The sequence below is a fragment of the Oncorhynchus mykiss genome, chromosome 27 (genome assembly GCF_057628025.1).
Source record: "Oncorhynchus mykiss isolate SJ-2025 chromosome 27, ASM5762802v1, whole genome shotgun sequence".
NCBI lineage: Eukaryota > Metazoa > Chordata > Actinopteri > Salmoniformes > Salmonidae > Oncorhynchus > Oncorhynchus mykiss.
In genome coordinates, this window is record NC_143048.1 from 37581185 (window position 1) to 37602500 (window position 21316).

The 21316-nt window shown below is 46.2% G+C and overlaps 1 protein-coding gene across 1 annotated transcript in view; it reads left to right on the forward strand.

Moving 5' to 3' along the window:
* Window positions 1-21316, forward strand: part of LOC110507218 (phosphatidylinositol 3,4,5-trisphosphate 5-phosphatase 2A) — a 104963-nt gene that overhangs the window by 41095 nt on the left and 42552 nt on the right. Inside the window, exons 2-8 of the mRNA XM_036965056.2 lie at window positions 9088-9151; window positions 16650-16794; window positions 16894-16978; window positions 17764-17910; window positions 18113-18203; window positions 19057-19146; window positions 21109-21204. Coding sequence (XP_036820951.2) covers window positions 9088-9151; window positions 16650-16794; window positions 16894-16978; window positions 17764-17910; window positions 18113-18203; window positions 19057-19146; window positions 21109-21204 — 718 coding nt within the window. The remainder of the gene's footprint in view (window positions 1-9087; window positions 9152-16649; window positions 16795-16893; window positions 16979-17763; window positions 17911-18112; window positions 18204-19056; window positions 19147-21108; window positions 21205-21316) is intronic.

Sequence of the window (21316 nt, forward strand, 5' to 3'; positions counted from 1 at the left end):
GGTTAACTGTCTTGCTCAGGGAAACAGTGGGTTAACTGTCTTGCTCAGGGGAACAGTGGGTTAACTGTCTTGTTCAGGGGAACAGTGGGTTAACTGTCTTGCTCAGGGGAACAGTGGGTTAACTGTCTTGCTCAGGTGAACAGTGGGTTAACTGTCTTGTTCAGGGGAACAGTGGGTTAACTGCCTTGTTCAGGGGAACAGTGGGTTAACTGCCTTGTTAAGGGGAACAGTGGGTTAACTGTCTTGTTCAGGGGAACAGTGGGTTAACTGCCTTGTTCAGGGGAACAGTGGGTTAACTGCCTTGTTCAGGGAAACAGTGGGTTAACTGTCTTGTTCAGGGGAACAGTGGGTTAACTGTCTTGCTCAGGGGAACAGTGGGTTAACGGTCTTGTTCAGGGGAACAGTGGGTTAACTGTCTTGTTCAGGGGAACAGTGGGTTAACTGTCTTGCTCAGGGGAACAGTGGGTTAACTGTCTTGCTCAGGGGAACAGTGGGTTAACTGTCTTGCTCAGGGGAACAGTGGGTTAACTGTCTTGCTCAGGGGAACAGTGGGTTAACGGTCTTGTTCAGGGGAACAGTGGGTTAACTGTCTTGTTCAGGGGAACAGTGGGTTAACTGTCTTGCTCAGGGGAACAGTGGGTTAACTGTCTTGCTCAGGGGAACAGTGGGTTAACTGCCTTGTTCAGGGGAACAGTGGGTTAACTGTCTTGTTCAGGGGAAGAGTGGGTTAACTGCCTTGTTCAGGGGAACAGTGGGTTAACTGCCTTGTTCAGGGGAACAGTGGGTTAACTGCCTTGTTCAGGGGAACAGTGGGTTAACTGCCTTGTTCAGGGAAACAGTGGGTTAACTGTCTTGTTCAGGGGAACAGTGGGTTAACTGTCTTGCTCAGGGGAACAGTGGGTTAACTGTCTTGCTCAGGGGAACAGTGGGTTAACTGTCTTGCTCAGGGGAACAGTGGGTTAACTGTCTTGCTCAGGGGAACAGTGGGTTAACTGTCTTGCTCAGGGGAACAGTGGGTTAACTGTCTTGCTCAGGGGAACAGTGGGTTAACTGTCTTGCTCAGGGGAACAGTGGGTTAACTGTCTTGTTCAGGGGAACAGTGGGTTAACGGTCTTGTTCAGGGGAACAGTGGGTTAACTGTCTTGCTCAGGGGAACAGTGGGTTAACTGCCTTGCTCAGGGGAACAGTGGGTTAACGGTCTTGCTCAGGGGAACAGTGGGTTAACTGCCTTGTTCAGGGGAACAGTGGGTTAACTGTCTTGCTCAGGGGAACAGTGGGTTAACTGTCTTGCTCAGGGAAACAGTGGGTTAACTGTCTTGCTCAGGGGAACAGTGGGTTAACTGTCTTGTTCAGGGGAACAGTGGGTTAACTGTCTTGCTCAGGGGAACAGTGGGTTAACTGTCTTGCTCAGGTGAACAGTGGGTTAACTGTCTTGCTCAGGGGAACAGTGGGTTAACTGCCTTGTTCAGGGGAACAGTGGGTTAACTGTCTTGCTCAGGGGAACAGTGGGTTAACTGTCTTGCTCAGGGGAACAGTGGGTTAACTGTCTTGCTCAGGGGAACAGTGGGTTAACTGCCTTGCTCAGGGGAACAGTGGGCTAACTGCCTTGTTCAGGGGAACAGTGGGTTAACTGTCTTGTTCAGGGGAACAGTGGGTTAACTGTCTTGCTCAGGGGAACAGTGGGTTAACTGCCTTGCTCAGGGGAACAGTGGGCTAACTGCCTTGTTCAGGGGAACAGTGGGTTAACTGTCTTGTTCAGGGGAACAGTGGGTTAACTGTCTTGCTCAGGGGAACAGTGGGTTAACTGTCTTGCTCAGGGGAACAGTGGGTTAACTGTCTTGCTCAGGGGAACAGTGGGTTAACTGTCTTGTTCAGGGGAACAGTGGGTTAACTGTCTTGTTCAGGGGAACAGTGGGTTAACTGTCTTGCTCAGGGGAACAGTGGGTTAACTGCCTTGTTCAGGGGAACAGTGGGTTAACTGCCTTGTTCAGGGAAACAGTGGGTTAACTGTCTTGTTCAGGGGAACAGTGGGTTAACTGTCTTGCTCAGGGGAACAGTGGGTTAACGGTCTTGTTCAGGGGAACAGTGGGTTAACTGTCTTGTTCAGGGGAACAGTGGGTTAACTGTCTTGCTCAGGGGAACAGTGGGTTAACTGTCTTGCTCAGGGGAACAGTGGGTTAACTGTCTTGTTCAGGGAAACAGTGGGTTAACTGTCTTGTTCAGGGGAACAGTGGGTTAACTGTCTTGCTCAGGGGAACAGTGGGTTAACTGTCTTGCTCAGGGGAACAGTGGGTTAACTGTCTTGCTCAGGGGAACAGTGGGTTAACTGTCTTGCTCAGGGGAACAGTGGGTTAACTGTCTTGCTCAGGGGAACAGTGGGTTAACTGTCTTGCTCAGGGGAACAGTGGGTTAACTGTCTTGTTCAGGGGAACAGTGGGTTAACGGTCTTGTTCAGGGGAACAGTGGGTTAACTGTCTTGCTCAGGGGAACAGTGGGTTAACTGCCTTGCTCAGGGGAACAGTGGGTTAACTGTCTTGCTCAGGGAAACAGTGGGTTAACTGTCTTGCTCAGGGGAACAGTGGGTTAACTGTCTTGTTCAGGGGAACAGTGGGTTAACTGTCTTGCTCAGGGGAACAGTGGGTTAACTGTCTTGCTCAGGTGAACAGTGGGTTAACTGTCTTGCTCAGGGGAACAGTGGGTTAACTGCCTTGTTCAGGGGAACAGTGGGTTAACTGTCTTGCTCAGGGGAACAGTGGGTTAACTGTCTTGCTCAGGGGAACAGTGGGTTAACTGTCTTGCTCAGGGGAACAGTGGGTTAACTGCCTTGCTCAGGGGAACAGTGGGCTAACTGCCTTGTTCAGGGGAACAGTGGGTTAACTGTCTTGTTCAGGGGAACAGTGGGTTAACTGTCTTGCTCTGGGGAACAGTGGGTTAACTGCCTTGCTCAGGGGAACAGTGGGCTAACTGCCTTGTTCAGGGGAACAGTGGGTTAACTGTCTTGTTCAGGGGAACAGTGGGTTAACTGTCTTGCTCAGGGGAACAGTGGGTTAACTGTCTTGCTCAGGGGAACAGTGGGTTAACTGCCTTGTTCAGGGGAACAGTGGGTTAACTGCCTTGTTCAGGGAAACAGTGGGTTAACTGTCTTGTTCAGGGGAACAGTGGGTTAACTGTCTTGCTCAGGGGAACAGTGGGTTAACGGTCTTGTTCAGGGGAACAGTGGGTTAACTGTCTTGTTCAGGGGAACAGTGGGTTAACTGTCTTGCTCAGGGGAACAGTGGGTTAACTGTCTTGCTCAGGGGAACAGTGGGTTAACTGTCTTGTTCAGGGAAACAGTGGGTTAACTGTCTTGTTCAGGGGAACAGTGGGTTAACTGTCTTGCTCAGGGGAACAGTGGGTTAACTGTCTTGCTCAGGGGAACAGTGGGTTAACTGTCTTGCTCAGGGGAACAGTGGGTTAACTGTCTTGCTCAGGGGAACAGTGGGTTAACTGTCTTGCTCAGGGGAACAGTGGGTTAACTGTCTTGCTCAGGGGAACAGTGGGTTAACTGTCTTGTTCAGGGGAACAGTGGGTTAACGGTCTTGTTCAGGGGAACAGTGGGTTAACTGTCTTGCTCAGGGGAACAGTGGGTTAACTGCCTTGCTCAGGGGAACAGTGGGTTAACGGTCTTGCTCAGGGGAACAGTGGGTTAACTGCCTTGTTCAGGGGAACAGTGGGTTAACTGTCTTGCTCAGGGGAACAGTGGGTTAACTGTCTTGCTCAGGGAAACAGTGGGTTAACTGTCTTGCTCAGGGGAACAGTGGGTTAACTGTCTTGTTCAGGGGAACAGTGGGTTAACTGTCTTGCTCAGGGGAACAGTGGGTTAACTGTCTTGCTCAGGTGAACAGTGGGTTAACTGTCTTGCTCAGGGGAACAGTGGGTTAACTGCCTTGTTCAGGGGAACAGTGGGTTAACTGTCTTGCTCAGGGGAACAGTGGGTTAACTGTCTTGTTCAGGGGAACAGTGGGTTAACTGTCTTGTTCAGGGGAACAGTGGGTTAACTGTCTTGCTCAGGGGAACAGTGGGTTAACTGCCTTGTTCAGGGGAACAGTGGGTTAACTGCCTTGTTCAGGGAAACAGTGGGTTAACTGTCTTGTTCAGGGGAACAGTGGGTTAACTGTCTTGCTCAGGGGAACAGTGGGTTAACGGTCTTGTTCAGGGGAACAGTGGGTTAACTGTCTTGTTCAGGGGAACAGTGGGTTAACTGTCTTGCTCAGGGGAACAGTGGGTTAACTGTCTTGCTCAGGGGAACAGTGGGTTAACTGTCTTGTTCAGGGGAACAGTGGGTTAACTGCCTTGCTCAGGGGAACAGTGGGCTAACTGTCTTGCTCAGGGGAACAGTGGGTTAACTGTCTTGCTCAGGGAAACAGTGGGTTAACTGTCTTGCTCAGGGGAACAGTGGGTTAACTGTCTTGCTCACGTGAACAGTGGGTTAACTGTCTTGCTCAGGGGAACAGTGGGTTAACTGCCTTGTTCAGGGGAACAGTGGGTTAACTGTCTTGCTCAGGGGAACAGTGGGTTAACTGTCTTGCTCAGGGGAACAGTGGGTTAACTGTCTTGCTCAGGGGAACAGTGGGTAACTGCCTTGCTCAGGGGAACAGTGGGCTAACTGCCTTGCTCAGGTGAACAGTGGGTTAACTGTCTTGCTCAGGGGAACAGTGGGTTAACTGCCTTGTTCAGGGGAACAGTGGGTTAACTGTCTTGCTCAGGGGAACAGTGGGTTAACTGTCTTGTTCAGGGGAACAGTGGGTTAACTGTCTTGTTCAGGGGAACAGTGGGTTAACTGTCTTGCTCAGGGGAACAGTGGGTTAACTGCCTTGTTCAGGGGAACAGTGGGTTAACTGCCTCGTTCAGGGAAACAGTGGGTTAACTGTCTTGTTCAGGGGAACAGTGGGTTAACTGTCTTGCTCAGGGGAACAGTGGGTTAACGGTCTTGTTCAGGGGAACAGTGGGTTAACTGTCTTGTTCAGGGGAACAGTGGGTTAACTGTCTTGCTCAGGGGAACAGTGGGTTAACTGTCTTGCTCAGGGGAACAGTGGGTTAACTGTCTTGCTCAGGGGAACAGTGGGTTAACTGCCTTGCTCAGGGGAACAGTGGGCTAACTGTCTTGCTCAGGGGAACAGTGGGTTAACTGTCTTGCTCAGGGAAACAGTGGGTTAACTGTCTTGCTCAGGGGAACAGTGGGTTAACTGTCTTGCTCACGTGAACAGTGGGTTAACTGTCTTGCTCAGGGGAACAGTGGGTTAACTGCCTTGTTCAGGGGAACAGTGGGTTAACTGTCTTGCTCAGGGGAACAGTGGGTTAACTGTCTTGCTCAGGGGAACAGTGGGTTAACTGTCTTGCTCAGGGGAACAGTGGGTAACTGCCTTGCTCAGGGGAACAGTGGGCTAACTGCCTTGTTCAGGGGAACAGTGGGTTAACTGTCTTGCTCAGGTGAACAGTGGGTTAACTGTCTTGTTCAGGGGAACAGTGGGTTAACTGTCTTGTTCAGGGGAACAGTGGGTTAACTGTCTTGTTCAGGGGAACAGTTGGTTAACTGCCTTGTTCAGGGGAACAGTGGGTTAACTGTCTTGTTCAGGGGAACAGTGGGTTAACTGCCTTGTTCAGGGGAACAGTGGGTTAACTGCCTTGTTCAGGGGAACAGTGGGTTAACTGCCTTGTTCAGGGGAACAGTGGGTTAACTGCCTTGTTCAGGGAAAAGTGGGTTAACTGTCTTGTTCAGGGGAACAGTGGGTTAACTGTCTTGCTCAGGGGAACAGTGGGTTAACTGTCTTGCTCAGGGGAACAGTGGGTTAACTGTCTTGCTCAGGGGAACAGTGGGTTAACTGTCTTGCTCAGGGGAACAGTGGGTTAACTGTCTTGCTCAGGGGAACAGTGGGTTAACTGTCTTGCTCAGGTGAACAGTGGGTTAACTGTCTTGCTCAGGGGAACAGTGGGTTAACTGCCTTGTTCAGGGGAACAGTGGGTTAACTGTCTTGCTCAGGGGAACAGTGGGTTAACTGCCTTGCTCAGGGGAACAGTGGGTTAACTGCCTTGTTCAGGGGAACAGTGGGTTAACTGCCTTGTTCAGGGGAACAGTGGGTTAACTGTCTTGCTCAGGGGAACGGTGGGTTAACTGTCTTGCTCAGGGGAACGGTGGGTTAACTGTCTTGCTCAGGGGAACAGTGGGTTAACGGCCTTGTTCAGGGGAACAGTGGGTTAACTACCTTGTTCAGGGGAACAGTGGGTTAACTGTCTTGCTCAGGGGATCAGTGGGTTAACTGTCTTGTCCAGGGGAACAGTGGGTTAACTGTCTTGCTCAGGGGAACAGTGGGTTAACGGTCTTGTTCAGAGGAACAGTGGGTTAACTGTCTTGTTCAGGGGAACAGTGGGTTAACGGTCTTGTTCAGGGGAACAGTGGGTTAACGGTCTTGCTCAGGGGAACAGTGGGTTAACTGCCTTGCTCAGGGGAACAGTGGGTTAACTGCCTTGCTCAGGGGCAGAAGGACAGTATTGGGCCTATAGCCTACTGCACACATCTCATTGCTACACAACGGTTTTTAATTGTTTCATGTTGGAAAGGCTTAGGTTTTTTTAAGTCATGTTTTTTTTAAAATCTGAGTGGTAGATCTCATCTTGCATTTTGATCTTGATTTGCTCTGCTACCACACGGCAAGCGGTACCGATGCACCAAGTCTGGAACCAACGGGACTCTGAACAGCTTTTATCCCCAAGCCTTAAAATAACTAAATAGTTAGTACGGTTAGCTATTTAACTATCTGCATTGGCCCTCTTTTGACTAAAATACTCTGCTGCTACTGTTTATTATCAATCCTGTTGCCTAGTCACTTTACCCCTACCTTCATCTACATATCTACCTCAATTACCTGGTTCCCCTGCACATCGTCTCAGCATTGGTACCCTGTGAATATAGCCAAGTTATTGTATTCATTCCTTGTGTTGTTATGTTTTTATTATTTCTCTATTTTTCTCTCTGCATTGTTGGGAAGGTCCCGTAGGTAAGCATTTCACTGTTAAGTCTACACCTGTTGTTTACAAAGAGAGAGAGAGAGAGAGACCCCTGGCCCAGATCTCAGCATGAAACTGTGTGTGTCAGGAGACGGGATGGGAAACAGCACACACACACTGTATGCAAAAGGTGTGGCAAACTCGGCTGTTTTGCATAGACAGCACTGCAGCACAGAGAGAAGTTGGAAGTTTACATACACCTTAGCCAAATACATTTAAACTCAGTTTTTCACAATTCCTGACATTTAATCGTAGTAAAAACTCCCTGTTTTAGGTCAGTTAGGATCACCACTTTATTTTAAGAATGTGAAATGTCAGAATAATAGTAGAGAAAATTATTTATTTAAGTTTTTATTTCTTTCATCACATTCCCAGTGGGTCAGAAGTTTACATACACTCAATTAGTATTTGGTAGCATTGCCACAATAAGTTGGGTGAATTTTGGCCCATTCCTCCTGACAGAGCTGGTGTAACTGAGTCAGGTTTGTGGGCCTCCTTGCTCGCACACGCTTTTTCAGTTCTGCCCACAAATTTTCTATGGGATTGAGGTCAGGGCTTTGTGATGGCCACTCCAGTATCTTGACTTTGTTGTACTTAAAGCCATTTTGCCACAACTGTTGAAGTATGCTTGGGGTCATTGTCCATTTGGAAGACCCATTTGCGACCAAGTTTTAACTTCCTGACAGATGCTGCCACCCCCGTGCTTCACAGTTGGGATGGTGTTCTTCGGCTTGCAAGCCTCCCCCTTTTTCCTCCAAACATAACGATGGTCATTATGGCCAAACAGTTCTATTTTTGTTTCATCAGACCAGAGGAGATTTCTCCAAAAAGTATGATCTTTGTCCCCATGTGCAGTTGCAAACCGTAGTCTGGCTTATTTATGGCGGTTTGGGAGCAGTCGCTTCTTCCTAGCTGAGCAATCTTTCAGGTTATGTCGATATAGGACTCGTTTTACTGTGGATATAGATACTTTTGTACCTGTTTCCTCCAGCATCTTCACAAGGTCCTTTGCTGTTGTTCTGGGATTGATTTTTTTTTCGCACCAAAGTACGTTCATCTCTAGGAGACTCCTTCCTAAGCGGTATGACGGCTGCGTGGTCCCATGGTGTTTATACTTGCGTCGTATTGTTTGTACAGATGAACGTGGTAACTTCAGGCGTTTGGAACTTGCTGCCAATGATTTTTCTTCTGAGGTCTTGGCTGGTTTCTTTTGACTTTCCCATGATGTCAAGGAAAGAGGAACTGATGTTGAAGGTTGGCCTTGAAATACATCCACAGGTACACCTCCAATTGACTCAAATTATGTCAATTAGCTTATCAGAAGCTTCTAAGCCATGCCATCATTTCTGGAATTTTCCAAGTTGTTTAAAGGCACAGTCAACTTAGTGTATGTAAACTTCTGACCCACTGGAATTGTGATACAGTGAATGATAAGTGAAATAATCTTTCTGTAAACAATTGTTAGAAAAATGACTTGTGTCATGCATAAAGTAGATGTCCTAACCGACTTGCCAAAACTAATTTGTGGAGTGGTTGAAAACAGAGGTTTAATGACTCCAACCTAAGTGTTTGTAAACTTCCGACTGTTTTCTACCTTTCCTTGCCGTTGTGTTTAGCGGTGAGAGAGAGGTGAGTGTGAGTTCTAGCAGCGCTAATGCCATGTTCACTGTGTTTGACAGACAGCAACAGGTTGAAACTCCCTCCAAATCTCCCGTCACACACACACACACACACACACACACACACACACACACACACACACACACACACTTTGCAGGAAATATGTCATTCCTGTGGTATCCATGAAAGTACTAATGCCATTTTCTCCCCCCTCCGTCCTCCCTCCTTCTCTCCCCTTCTCTCCCCTCGCCTCTAATGCCTAACTCCTCCCTCCTTCTCTCCCCTTCTCTCCCCTCGCCTCTAATGCCTAACTCCTCCCTCCTTCTCTCCCCTTCTCTCCCCTTCTCTCCCTTCGCCTCTGACTCCTAACTCCCCCCTCACTCTATACTTCCCTCCCCCTCTCCCTCCCTCTCTTCTCTCTAGTTTCCAGAAGCATGTCCACACCTATAGGGTCCTACCAGATGAAGAGGGATTCTTGGCAGTCCAGGTACCACCATACACCACCCTCCATACATACATGCACAGAACAGTGGGTGTTTTTCTATGCATACCTAGCACTCTGGATGTAGCTGTTAGTATGTACATCTATATCTGTGGAGGGCAGGCACTGTATATGTGTGTATGGTACGTGTATGTGTGTCTGGATCAGTAGTAACTGGCAGGCTCTGGTGCTTGTGTTGGCTCTGTGCTCTCTCACACACACACACACACACACACACACACACACACACACACACACACACACACACAGCGGTCTCTTTGTGCTCTGTGTCCAGCAGCTGGGGTAGTCACCAATCCCCTCCCCTTGCAACATACATACACATACACACTCAAATACTGTAATACCTAACCCCAAGTACACCCCACTAATCCCCCTTCCAGTACCCCTCCTCTGCTGGTCCCATGCCTGGAATCCACACGGATAGCTTTCACAAATCATTTGATTTACCCAGTGCTTCAGTGAAATGAAACGTCACTCAAACGGAGTGAATGTGGCTGCCAGGTTCCCCACCCGTTCACAGCTGAGGGCCTCTTGGTATTAAAGCTTCCCTTACACCACTGTAAGCCATCAGCATATGAGCCATCAGCATATGAGCCATCAGCATATGAGCCATCAGCATATGAGCCAGCAGCATATGAGCCAGCAGCATATGAGCCAGCAGCATATGAGCCAGCATCATACCACCCTGCATCCCACTGCTGGCTTTCCTCTGAAGCTAAGCAGGGTTGGTCCTGGTCAGTCTCTGGATGGGAGACCAGATGCTGCTGGAAGTGTTGTTGGAGGGTTAGTAGGAGGAACCCTTTCCTCTGGTCTACCCCCCCCCCCCCCCCCCCCCCCCCCACAATGCCCCAGGGCAGTGATTGGGGACATTGCCCCGTGTAGGTGCTGTCTTTAGAGTAGGGGGGTTAACCACTGTGTCCTGGCTAAATTCCTAATCTAGCCCTCATACCATCACGGTCACCTAATCATCCCCAGTTTACAATTTGCTCATTCATCCCCCTCCTCTCCCCTGTAACTATTCCCCAGGTTGTTGCTGTACATGAGAACATGTGTTCTCAGTCGACTTACCTGGTAAAATAAGAGGTAAATAAAATAACATTTAAAAAAAACTCAACCCACAAATATCAATGAACAGAAAGGGATTGTACTCACTCTCAGACTCTCTGAGCTACCCCACCAAGACCTATAAACTACCTACCTATCACTATACTACCTACCTATCTATATACTACCTACCTATCAATATACTACCTACCTATCTATATACTACCTATCTATATACTACCTCCCTATCTATATACTACCTCCCTATCTATATACTACCTACCTATCTATATACTACCTACCTATCTATATACTACCTACCTATCTATATACTACCTACCTATCTATATACTACCTACCTATCTATATACTACCTACCTATCAATATACTACCTACCTATCTATATACTACCTACCTATCTATATACTACCTACCTATCTATATACTACCTACCTATCTATATACTACCTACCTATCAATATACTACCTATCTATCTATATACTACCTACCTATCTATATACTACCTCCCTATCTATATACTACCTACCTATCTATATACTACCTACCTATCTATATACTACCTACCTATCTATATACTACCTACCTATCAATATACTACCTACCTATCTATATACTACCTACCTATCTATATACTACCTACCTATCAATATACTACCTATCTATCTATATACTACCTACCTATCTATATACTACCTCCCTATCTATATACTACCTACCTATCAATATACTACCTACCTATCAATATACTACCTATCTATCTATATACTACCTACCTATCTATATACTACCTACCTATCTATATACTACCTACCTATCAATATACTACCTATCTATCTATATACTACCTATCTATCTATATACTACCTACCTATCTATATACTACCTACCTATCTATATACTACCTCCCTATCTATATACTACCTACCTATCAATATACTACCTATCTATATACTACCTACCTATCTATATACTACCTACCTATCTATATACTACCTCCCTATCTATATACTACCTACCTATCTATATACTACCTACCTATCAATATACTACCTATCTATCTATATACTACCTACCTATCTATATACTACCTCCCTATCTATATACTACCTACCTATCTATATACTACCTACCTATCAATATACTACCTATCTATCTATATACTACCTACCTATCTATATACTACCTCCCTATCTATATACTACCTACCTATCTATATACTACCTATCTATATACTACCTACCTATCTATATACTACCTACCTATCTATATACTACCTACCTATCAATATACTACCTATCTATCTATATACTACCTACCTATCTATATACTACCTACCTATCTATATACTACCTCCCTATCTATATACTACCTACCTATCTATATACTACCTACCTATCTATATACTACCTACCTATCTATATACTACCTATCTATATACTACCTACCTATCTATATACTACCTCCCTATCTATATACTACCTACCTATCTATATACTACCTATCTATCTATATACTACCTACCTATCTATATACTACCTACCTATCTATATACTACCTACCTATCTATATACTACCTACCTATCTATATACTACCTACCTATCTATATACTACCTATCTATCTATATACTACCTACCTATCTATATACTACCTACCTATCTATATACTACCTACCTATCTATATACTACCTATCTATCTATATACTACCTACCTATCTATATACTACCTACCTATCTATATACTACCTACCTATCTATATACTACCTACCTATCTATATACTACCTATCTATCTATATACTACCTACCTATCTATATACTACCTATCTATCTATATACTACCTACCTATCTATATACTACCTACCTATCTATATACTACCTATCTATCTATATACTACCTACCTATCTATATACTACCTACCTATCTATATACTACCTATCTATCTATATACTACCTACCTATCTATATACTACCTACCTATCTATATACTACCTATCTATCTATATACTACCTACCTATCTATATACTACCTATCTATCTATATACTACCTACCTATCTATCTATATACTACCTACCTATCTATATACTACCTACCTATCTATATACTACCTACCTATCTATATACTACCTACCTATCTATCTATATACTACCTATCTATATACTACCTACCTATCTATATACTACCTATCTATCTATATACTACCTACCTATCTACTGTATGTGTCGAACTGCTTTTCTTTATCTTGGCCAGGTTGCAGTTGTAAATGAGAACTTGTTCTCAACTAGCCTACTTGGTTAAATAAAGGTGTTCTCAACTAGCCTACCTGGTTAAATAAAGGTGTTCTCAACTAGCCTACCTGGTTAAATAAATGTGTTCTCAACTAGCCTACCTGGTTAAATAAAGGTGTTCTCAGCTAGCCTACCTGGTTAAATAAAGGTGTTCTCAACTTGCCTACCTGGTTAAATAAAGGTGTTCTCAACTGGCCTACCTGGTTAAATAAAGGTGTTCTCAACTGGCCTACCTGGTTAAATAAAGGTGTTCTCAGCTAGCCTACCTGGTTAAATAAAGGTGTTCTCAACTAGCCTACCTGGTTAAATAAATGTGTTCTCAACTAGCCTACCTGGTTAAATAAATGTGTTCTCAACTAGCCTACCTGGTTAAATAAAGGTGTTCTCAACTAGCCTACCTGGTTAAATAAATGTGTTCTCAACTAGCCTACCTGGTTAAATAAAGGTGTTCTCAACTAGCCTACCTGGTTAAATAAAGGTGTTCTCAACTGGCCTACCTGGTTAAATAAAGGTGTTCTCAACTGGCCTACCTGGTTAAATAAAGGTGTTCTCAACTGGCCTACCTGGTTAAATAAAGGTGTTCTCAGCTAGCCTACCTGGTTAAATAAAGGTGTTCTCAACTGGCCTACCTGGTTAAATAAAGGTGAAATAAATAAAATCAAAATATTTGATTTGATTTAACTTATATACTATTTACAGCTAAGGTCGGAAGTTTACATACACTTGGAGTCATTAAAACTCATTTTTCAACCACTCCACAAATTTCTTGTTAATTAACAAACTATAGTTTTGGCAAGTCGGTTAGGACATCTACTTTGTGCATGACACAAGTCATTTTTCCAACAATTGTTTACAGACAGATTATTTCACTTATAATTCACTGTATCACAATTCCAGTGGTCAGAAGTTTACATAGACTAAGTTGACTGTGCCTTTAAACAGCTTGGACAATTCCAGAAAATTATGTCCTGGCTTTAGAAGCTTCTGATAGGCTAATTGACATCATTTGAGTCGATTGGAGGTGTACCTGTGGATGTATTTCAAGGCCTAACTTCAAACTCAGTGCTTCTTTGCTTGACATCATGGGAAAATCTAAATAAATCATCCAAGACCTCAGAAAAAAGATTGTAGACCTCCACAAGTCTGGTTCATCCTTGGGAGCAATTTCCAAACGCCTGACGGTACCATGTTCATATGTACAAACAATAGTATGCAAGTATAAACAACATGGGACCACGCAGCCATCATAAAACACAGGAAGGAGACTCGGTCTGTCTCCTAGAGATGAACGTACTTTGGTGCGAAAAGTGCAAATCAATCCCAGAACAACAGCAAAGGACCTTGTGAATGTGCTGGAGGAAACAAGTACAAAAGTATCTATATCCACAGTAAAACGAGTCCTATATCGACATAACCTAAAAGGCCGCTCAGCAAGGAAGAGGCCACTGCTCCAAAACCGCCATTAAAAAAGACAGACTACGGTTTGCAACTGCACATGGGAACAAAGCTCATACTTTTTGGAGAAATGTCCCCTGGTCTGATGAAACAAAAATAGAACTGTTTGGCCATAATGACCATCGTTATGTTTGGAGGAAAAAGGGAAAGTCTTGCAAGCCGAAGAACACCATCCCAACCGTGAAGCACGGGGGTGGCAGCATCATGTTGTAGGGTGCGTTGTTGCAGGAGGGACTGGTGCACTTCACAAAATGTATGGCATCATGAGGCAGGAAAATTATGTGGATATATTGAAGCAACATCTCAAGACATCAGGAAATTAATGGGTCTTCCAAATGGACAATGACCCCAAGCATACTTCCAAAGTTGTGGCAAAATGGCTTAAGGACAACAAAGTCAAGGTATTGGAGTGGCCACCACAAAGCCCTGACCTCAATCCTATAGAAAAGTTGTGGGCAGAACTGAAAAAGTGTGTGCGAGCAAGGAGGCCTACAAGCCTGACTCAGTTACACCAGCTCTGCCAGGAGGAATGGGCCAAAATTCACCCAACGTATTGTGGGAAGCTTGTGGAAGGCTACCCAAAATGTTTGACCGAAGTTAAACCATTTAAAGGCAATGCTACTAAATACTTATTGAGTGTATGTAAACTTCTGACCCACTGGGAATGTGATGAAAGAAATAAAAGCTGAAATAAATAATTCTCTCTACTATTATTCTGACATTTCACATTCTTAAAATAAAGTGGTGATCCTAACTGACCTAAGACAGGATTTTTTCCTTGGATTAAATGTCAGGAATTGTGAAAAACTTCTGACTTCAACTGTATGTGGCAGGGACTACAGACAATCAAGGAATACAAAAGGAAAACCAGCCCTGTCGCGTACACCGACATCTTGCTTCCAGACAAACTTAACACCTTCTTTGCCCGCTTTGAGGATAGTAGTGTCAACGACGCGGCCTGCTACCAAGGACTGTGGCTTCTCCTTCTCCGTGGCCGATGTGAGTAAGATATTTAAACGTGTTAACCCCCGCAAGGCAGCAGGCCCAGACGGCATCCCTAGCCGCATCCTCAGAGCATGCGCAGACCAGCTGGCTGGTGTGTTTACGGACATTTTCAATCAATCCCTATCCCAGTCTGCTGTCCCCACATGCTTCAAGATGGCCACCATTGTTCCTGTACCCAAGAATGCAAAGGTAACTGAACTAAATCAGTATTGCCCGTAGCACTCACTTCTGTCGTATTGAAGTAAAGGATAATATAACCTCCACCTTACCTGTCACCCTAGACCCACTTCAATCTGCTTACTGCCCCGATAAGTCCACACACAATGCAATCACCATCACACTGTACACTGCCCTGTCCCATCTTGACAAGAGGAATACCTATGTAAGAATGCTGTTCATTGACTACAGCTCAGGGTCCTGGATCTCAACCCCACCCTGTGCAACTGGGTCCTGGATTTCCTGATGTGCCGACCCCAGGTGGTGAAGGTAGGAAACAACATCTCCACTTCGCTGATCCTCAACAGTGGTGTCAGGAAAATAACCTCACTCAATGTCAACAAAACAAAGGAGATGATCGTGGACTCCAGGACACAGCAGAGGGAGCACCCCCTATCCACATTGACGGGACAGTAGTGGAGAAGCTGGAAAGTTTCAAGTTCCTCAGCGTACATATCACTGACAAACTGAAATAGTCCACCCACACAGACAGTGTGGTGAAGAAGGTGCAGCAGTGCCTCTTCAACCTCCGGAGGCTGAAGAATTGTGTATTGTCACCTAAAACCCTCACAAACTTTACAAATGCACAATTGAGAGCATGCTGTCGGGCTGTATCACCGCCTGGTACGGCAACTGCACCGCCCACAACCACAGGGCTCTCCAGAGGGTGGTGAGGTCTGCACAACGCATCACCGAGGGCAAACTACCTGCCTTCCAGGACACCTACAGCACCTGATGTCACAGGAAGGTCAAAAAGATAATCAAGGACAACAACCACCCAAGCTACTGCCTGTTTACCCCGCTACCATCCAGCAGGCGAGGTCAGTACAGGTGCATCAAAGCTGGGACCAAGAAACTGAAAAACAGCTTCTATCTCAAGGCCATCAGACTCCTAAACAGCCATCACTAGCACAGAGAGGCTGCTGCCTACATACAGACTTGAAATCATTGGCCACTTTAATAAATGGAACACTAGTCACTTTAATAATGCCACTTTAGTAATGTTAACATATTTTATATTACTCATCTCATATGTATACACTGTATTCTATACGATCTATTGCCTATGCCGCTCTGACATTGCTTATATTTATATTCATATATTCTTATTCCATTCATTTTACTTAGATTTGTGTGTATTAGGTATTTGTTGTGTAATTGTTAGATATGACTTGTTATGCATTGCTGAACTGTAGGAACTAGAAGCACAAGCATTTCGCTACACTTGCAATGACATCTGCTAACCATGTGTGTGACCAATAACATTTGATTTGAATCTACTACTTACCTACCTACCTACCTACCTACCTACCTACCTACCTACCTACCTACCTACCTACCTACCTACCCAGCTTTATTCTGAACGTGCTGTGCAGAGTGTGCTCTGTCTCTGCAAGAGTGTATATCTTTGAAGTACCCACTCTCTCTCATTCCTCTCCCCTCTCCCAGACTTCTCAGGGGGTGCAGCCTAAGCGGTTTAAGAGCCTCCCAGAACTGGTCCTGTTGTACCTCCAGCCCAGCCAGGGACTGGTCAGCACTCTACTGTACCCTGTAGACAGAGAGGAGAGCATCCCAGAGGACAGGGACTACTCAGGTATGCTCTCTCTTCATGTCTCTCCGTCTGTCTGTCTGTCTCTGTCTTTCTCGCTCCATCTCTCTCTTTATTTGTCTTTCTGTCTCTCTAATTGGTCAGATGGGGAAGATGAGAAGCCACCACTTCCTCCTCGTTCAGCCTCCACACCACCTACAGGCTCCTCCCCAGAGACACCCACCGACAGGTACAGCACACACACGCACATACACATACACACGCACATACACACACATACACACACGCACATACACAAACACATACACACACACACACACACATACACGCACATACACACGCACATACACACACATACACACACGCACATACACACACATATACACACGCACATACACAAACACATACACACACACACACACACACATACACGCACATACACACGCACATACACACACATACACACACGCACATACACACACATATACACACGCACATACACACACACACATACACACACCCACATACACACACATACACACATGCACATACACACATGCAAACACACACAACCACACGTGCATACACACAAACACAATTTTGCGTGACCTAGTAAAAACTCCTGGGCCTAGTAAAGGGTGGATCTACCTGTTAAATTAGATCAACTGATCCTGCTTGTAGAGATTCAGTGAATCTGATCAGGGCCTATCTTCGACCAACCCTTGAAGAACCCTCCCCCTCTCTTCTCATCCTTTTCCCTCCTCTCTTGCCCTCCTGAGATCAGATGGGGGGGGGTTGGGTTGTCTTGTTTAGACAGTGAGTCAGCAGCAGTCTGATCCTGAGGAAGTCTGTGACATTGGAAAGTTGATGTTGTCAGGTCCTCTTCAGTGTTCTATACTCACAACAAGGGCCAGTCCCCCTCTGCACCCCATGGTCTCTGTGGCAAGTCCAGGGGATGTAAGACCCGTGTCTGTTCTATTGACACGGATTGGATGTTGTTCCGTCCTACTTTAGCGCCCCTGCTGCTAACGGCCTGAGCACCATTTCCCATGAATATCTGAAGGGAAGCTATGCTCTGGACCTGCAGGCTGTCAAACAGGGAGCCAGCTCTCTGCCCCACCTCAACAAGACACTGGTGTCCTCCTGCAAACGCCTCAACGGGTGAGACGCAAACACACACAACTCTCAACTTCTCTTGGTGACACATGCACGCATGCACACACACTCAAAAACCTGTGTGTGTGTGTGTGTGTGTGTGTGTGTGTGTGTGTGTGTGTGTGTGTGTGTGTGTGTGTGTGTGTGTGTGTGTGTGTGTGTGTGTGTGTGTGTGTGTGTGTGTGTGTGTGTGTGTGTGTGTGTGTAGGGAAGTGGATAAGGTTCTGTCTGGGCTGGAGATCCTGTCCAAGGTGTTTGACCAACAGAGTGCCTTCATTGTGTCCAAGATGATACAGCAGGTACTCTACATTTTCTATCTTGTTTTTTTCATGGGTTTGTGTGTGTGTGTGTGTGTTGGGGTAAAATGTATGACTCTGGAAAGCACAGGAAGCTTAGACATGCCACACCTTGGTTTCCTCCTGACCACACACACACACACACACACAATGCTCCTGAGTACACTGGGGGTCATGAGGAAAGAGATATTTGTGCCCCCAGAGAGAAACAACTAGAGTTCCTAGAGACAGCTGTGCTTGAGAGAGTCACGCTGTAATCGCATACACACACACACACACACACACGCACACACACGCACACGCACGCACACACACACACGCACGCACACACACACACACACACACACGCACACACGCACACACACACACACACACGTGGTCTTAAAGGGCCAGACCTCCTTTCCCCTCAAACTTTCCTCACACAATGGGCTCATGTCTACATAGCATCTAGTGTGTGTGTTTGTCTGTGTCTGTCTGTCGTAACTATCTGTCTGTTGTGTCTGTCTGTCGGAACTGTCTGTAACTGTCTGTCATAACTATCTGTCTGTTGTGTCTGTCTGTCGGAACTGTCTGTAACTGTCTGTCGTAACTATCTGGCTGTTGTGTCTGTCTGTCGGAACTGTCTGTAATTGTCTGTCGTAACTATCTGTCTGTTGCGTCTGTCTGTCGGAACTGTCTGTAACTGTCTGTCGTAACTATCTGGCTGTTGTGTCTGTCTGTCGGAACTGTCTGTAATTGTCTGTCGTAACTATCTGTCTGTTGCGTCTGTGTGTCGTAACTGTCTGTTGTAACGTCTGTGTGTCGTAACTGTCTGTTGTAACGTCTGTGTGTCGTAACTGTCTGTTTTCCTCCGTAGTCGGTGAATCAGGGTGGAGATCAGGAGTTGGAGAATCTGGTCACTAAACTGGCCATCCTCAAAGACTTACTGTCTTCTATAGAGAAGAAGGTAAGCCTGCACCACACAGGCACAAGCACACACTCACACACACGCAGCTGTTAGTGAGTGTGTTTAGTTAACCTCCTCCCTCTGATGGATCGTCTGCCATGATGGGCGGCGGGTGGTGGCTGTAGCCCAGCGGGTGTGCTCTGAGCTGGGGTGAAGAGAGAGAGGACCCCCCCACACCCTCCATAGAAATATTATCTAATAGTCATTCAAATTCTATGTCCCCTCTCCCCTCTGTCTGGGCCCCAGAGCTCAGGTTACACATGGAGGGAGAAGGTGGGAGCGGGAGGGGTAGAAGATGGGAGGGGGAGGGAGAAGATGGGAGGGGGAGGGAGAAGATGGGAGGGGGAGAAGATGGGAGGGGGAGGGGGAGGGAGAAGATGGGAGCGGGTGGGGGAGGGGGAGGGAGAAGATGGGAGGGGGAGAAGATGGGAGGGGGAGGGAGAAGATGGGTGCGGGAGGGGGAGGGGGAGGGGGAGGGAGAAGATGGGAGGGGGAGGGAGAAGATGGGAGGGGGAGGGGGAGGGAGAATATGGGAGGGGGAGGGGGAGGGAGAAGATGGGAGGGGGAGGGGGAGGGGGAGGGAGAAGATGGGAGGGGGAGGGGGAGGGAGAAGATGGGAGGGGGAGGGGGAGAAGATGGGAGCGGGAGGGGGAGGGAGAAGATGGGAGGGGGAGGGGGAGGGAGAAGATGGGAGTGGGAGGGGGAGAAGATGGGAGGGGGAGGGGGAGGGAGAAGATGGGAGCGGGAGGGGGAGAAGATGGGAGGGGGAGAAGATGGGTACACTGTGGTTGTTCAGGTTTCTAATGACACACCTTACACTGTGGTTGTTCAGGTTTCTAATGACACACCTTACACTGTGGTTGTTCAGGTTTCTAATGACACACCTTACACTGTGGTTGTTCAGGTTTCTAATGACACACCTTACACTGTGGTTGTTCAGGTTTCTAATGACAAACCTTACACTGTGGTTGTTCAGGTTTCTAATGACACACCTTACACTGTGGTTGTTCAGGTTTCTAATTACACACCTTACACTGTGGTTGTTCAGGTTTCTAATTACACACCTTACACTGTGGTTGTTCAGGTTTCTAATGACACACCTTACACTGTGGTTGTTCAGGTTTCTAATTACACACCTTACACTGTGGTTGTTCAGGTTTCTAATTACACACCTTACACTGTGGTTGTTCAGGTTTCTAATGACACACCTTACACTGTGGTTGTTCAGGTTTCTAATGACACACCTTACACTGTGGTTGTTCAGGTTTCTAATGACACACCTTACACTGTGGTTGTTCAGGTTTCTAATGACACACCTTACACTGTGGTTGTTCAGGTTTCTAATTACACACCTTACACTGTGGTTGTTCAGGTTTCTAATGACACACCTTACACTGTGGTTGTTCAGGTTTCTAATGACACACCTTACACTGTGGTTGTTCAGGTTTCTAATGACACACCTTACACTGTGGTTGTTCAGGTTTCTAATGACACACCTTACACTGTGGTTGTTCAGGTTTCTAATTACACACCTTACAATGTGGTTGTTCAGGTTTCTAATGACACACCTTACACTGTGGTTGTTCAGGTTTCTAATTACACACCTTACACTGTGGTTGTTCAGGTTTCTAATGACACACCTTACACTGTGGTTGTTCAGGTTTCTAATGACACACCTTACACTGTGGTTGTTCAGGTTTCTAATGACACACCTTACACTGTGGTTGTTCAGGTTTCTAATGACACACCTTACACTGTGGTTGTTCAGGTTTCTAATGACACACCGTACACTGTGGTTGTTCAGGTTTCTAATGACACACCTTACACTGTGGTTGTTCAGGTTTCTAATGACACACCTTACACTGTGGTTGTTCAGGTTTCTTAACCCTGTAGCTAATGTAATCCCCCCCCCCCTCTCGCTCTCTCTCGCTCTTCCCTCTCACTTTCCTTTTCTCTTTCTAGGCTCTGAAGGCTGTGCAAGATATGAGTTTGTCCACTCTCTCCTCTCCTCATCCTCTCACACGCCACAGCAAAACCATCCCTGTACAGGCCTTTGAGGTACATGCACACACACACTTTGAGATATACCCCACCCCCTCCCCTGTCCCATTGGTCCACAAGCAGACCAATCAGTGGGTGTGGCTCGGAATTCCTAGATTCTCCAGGAAGT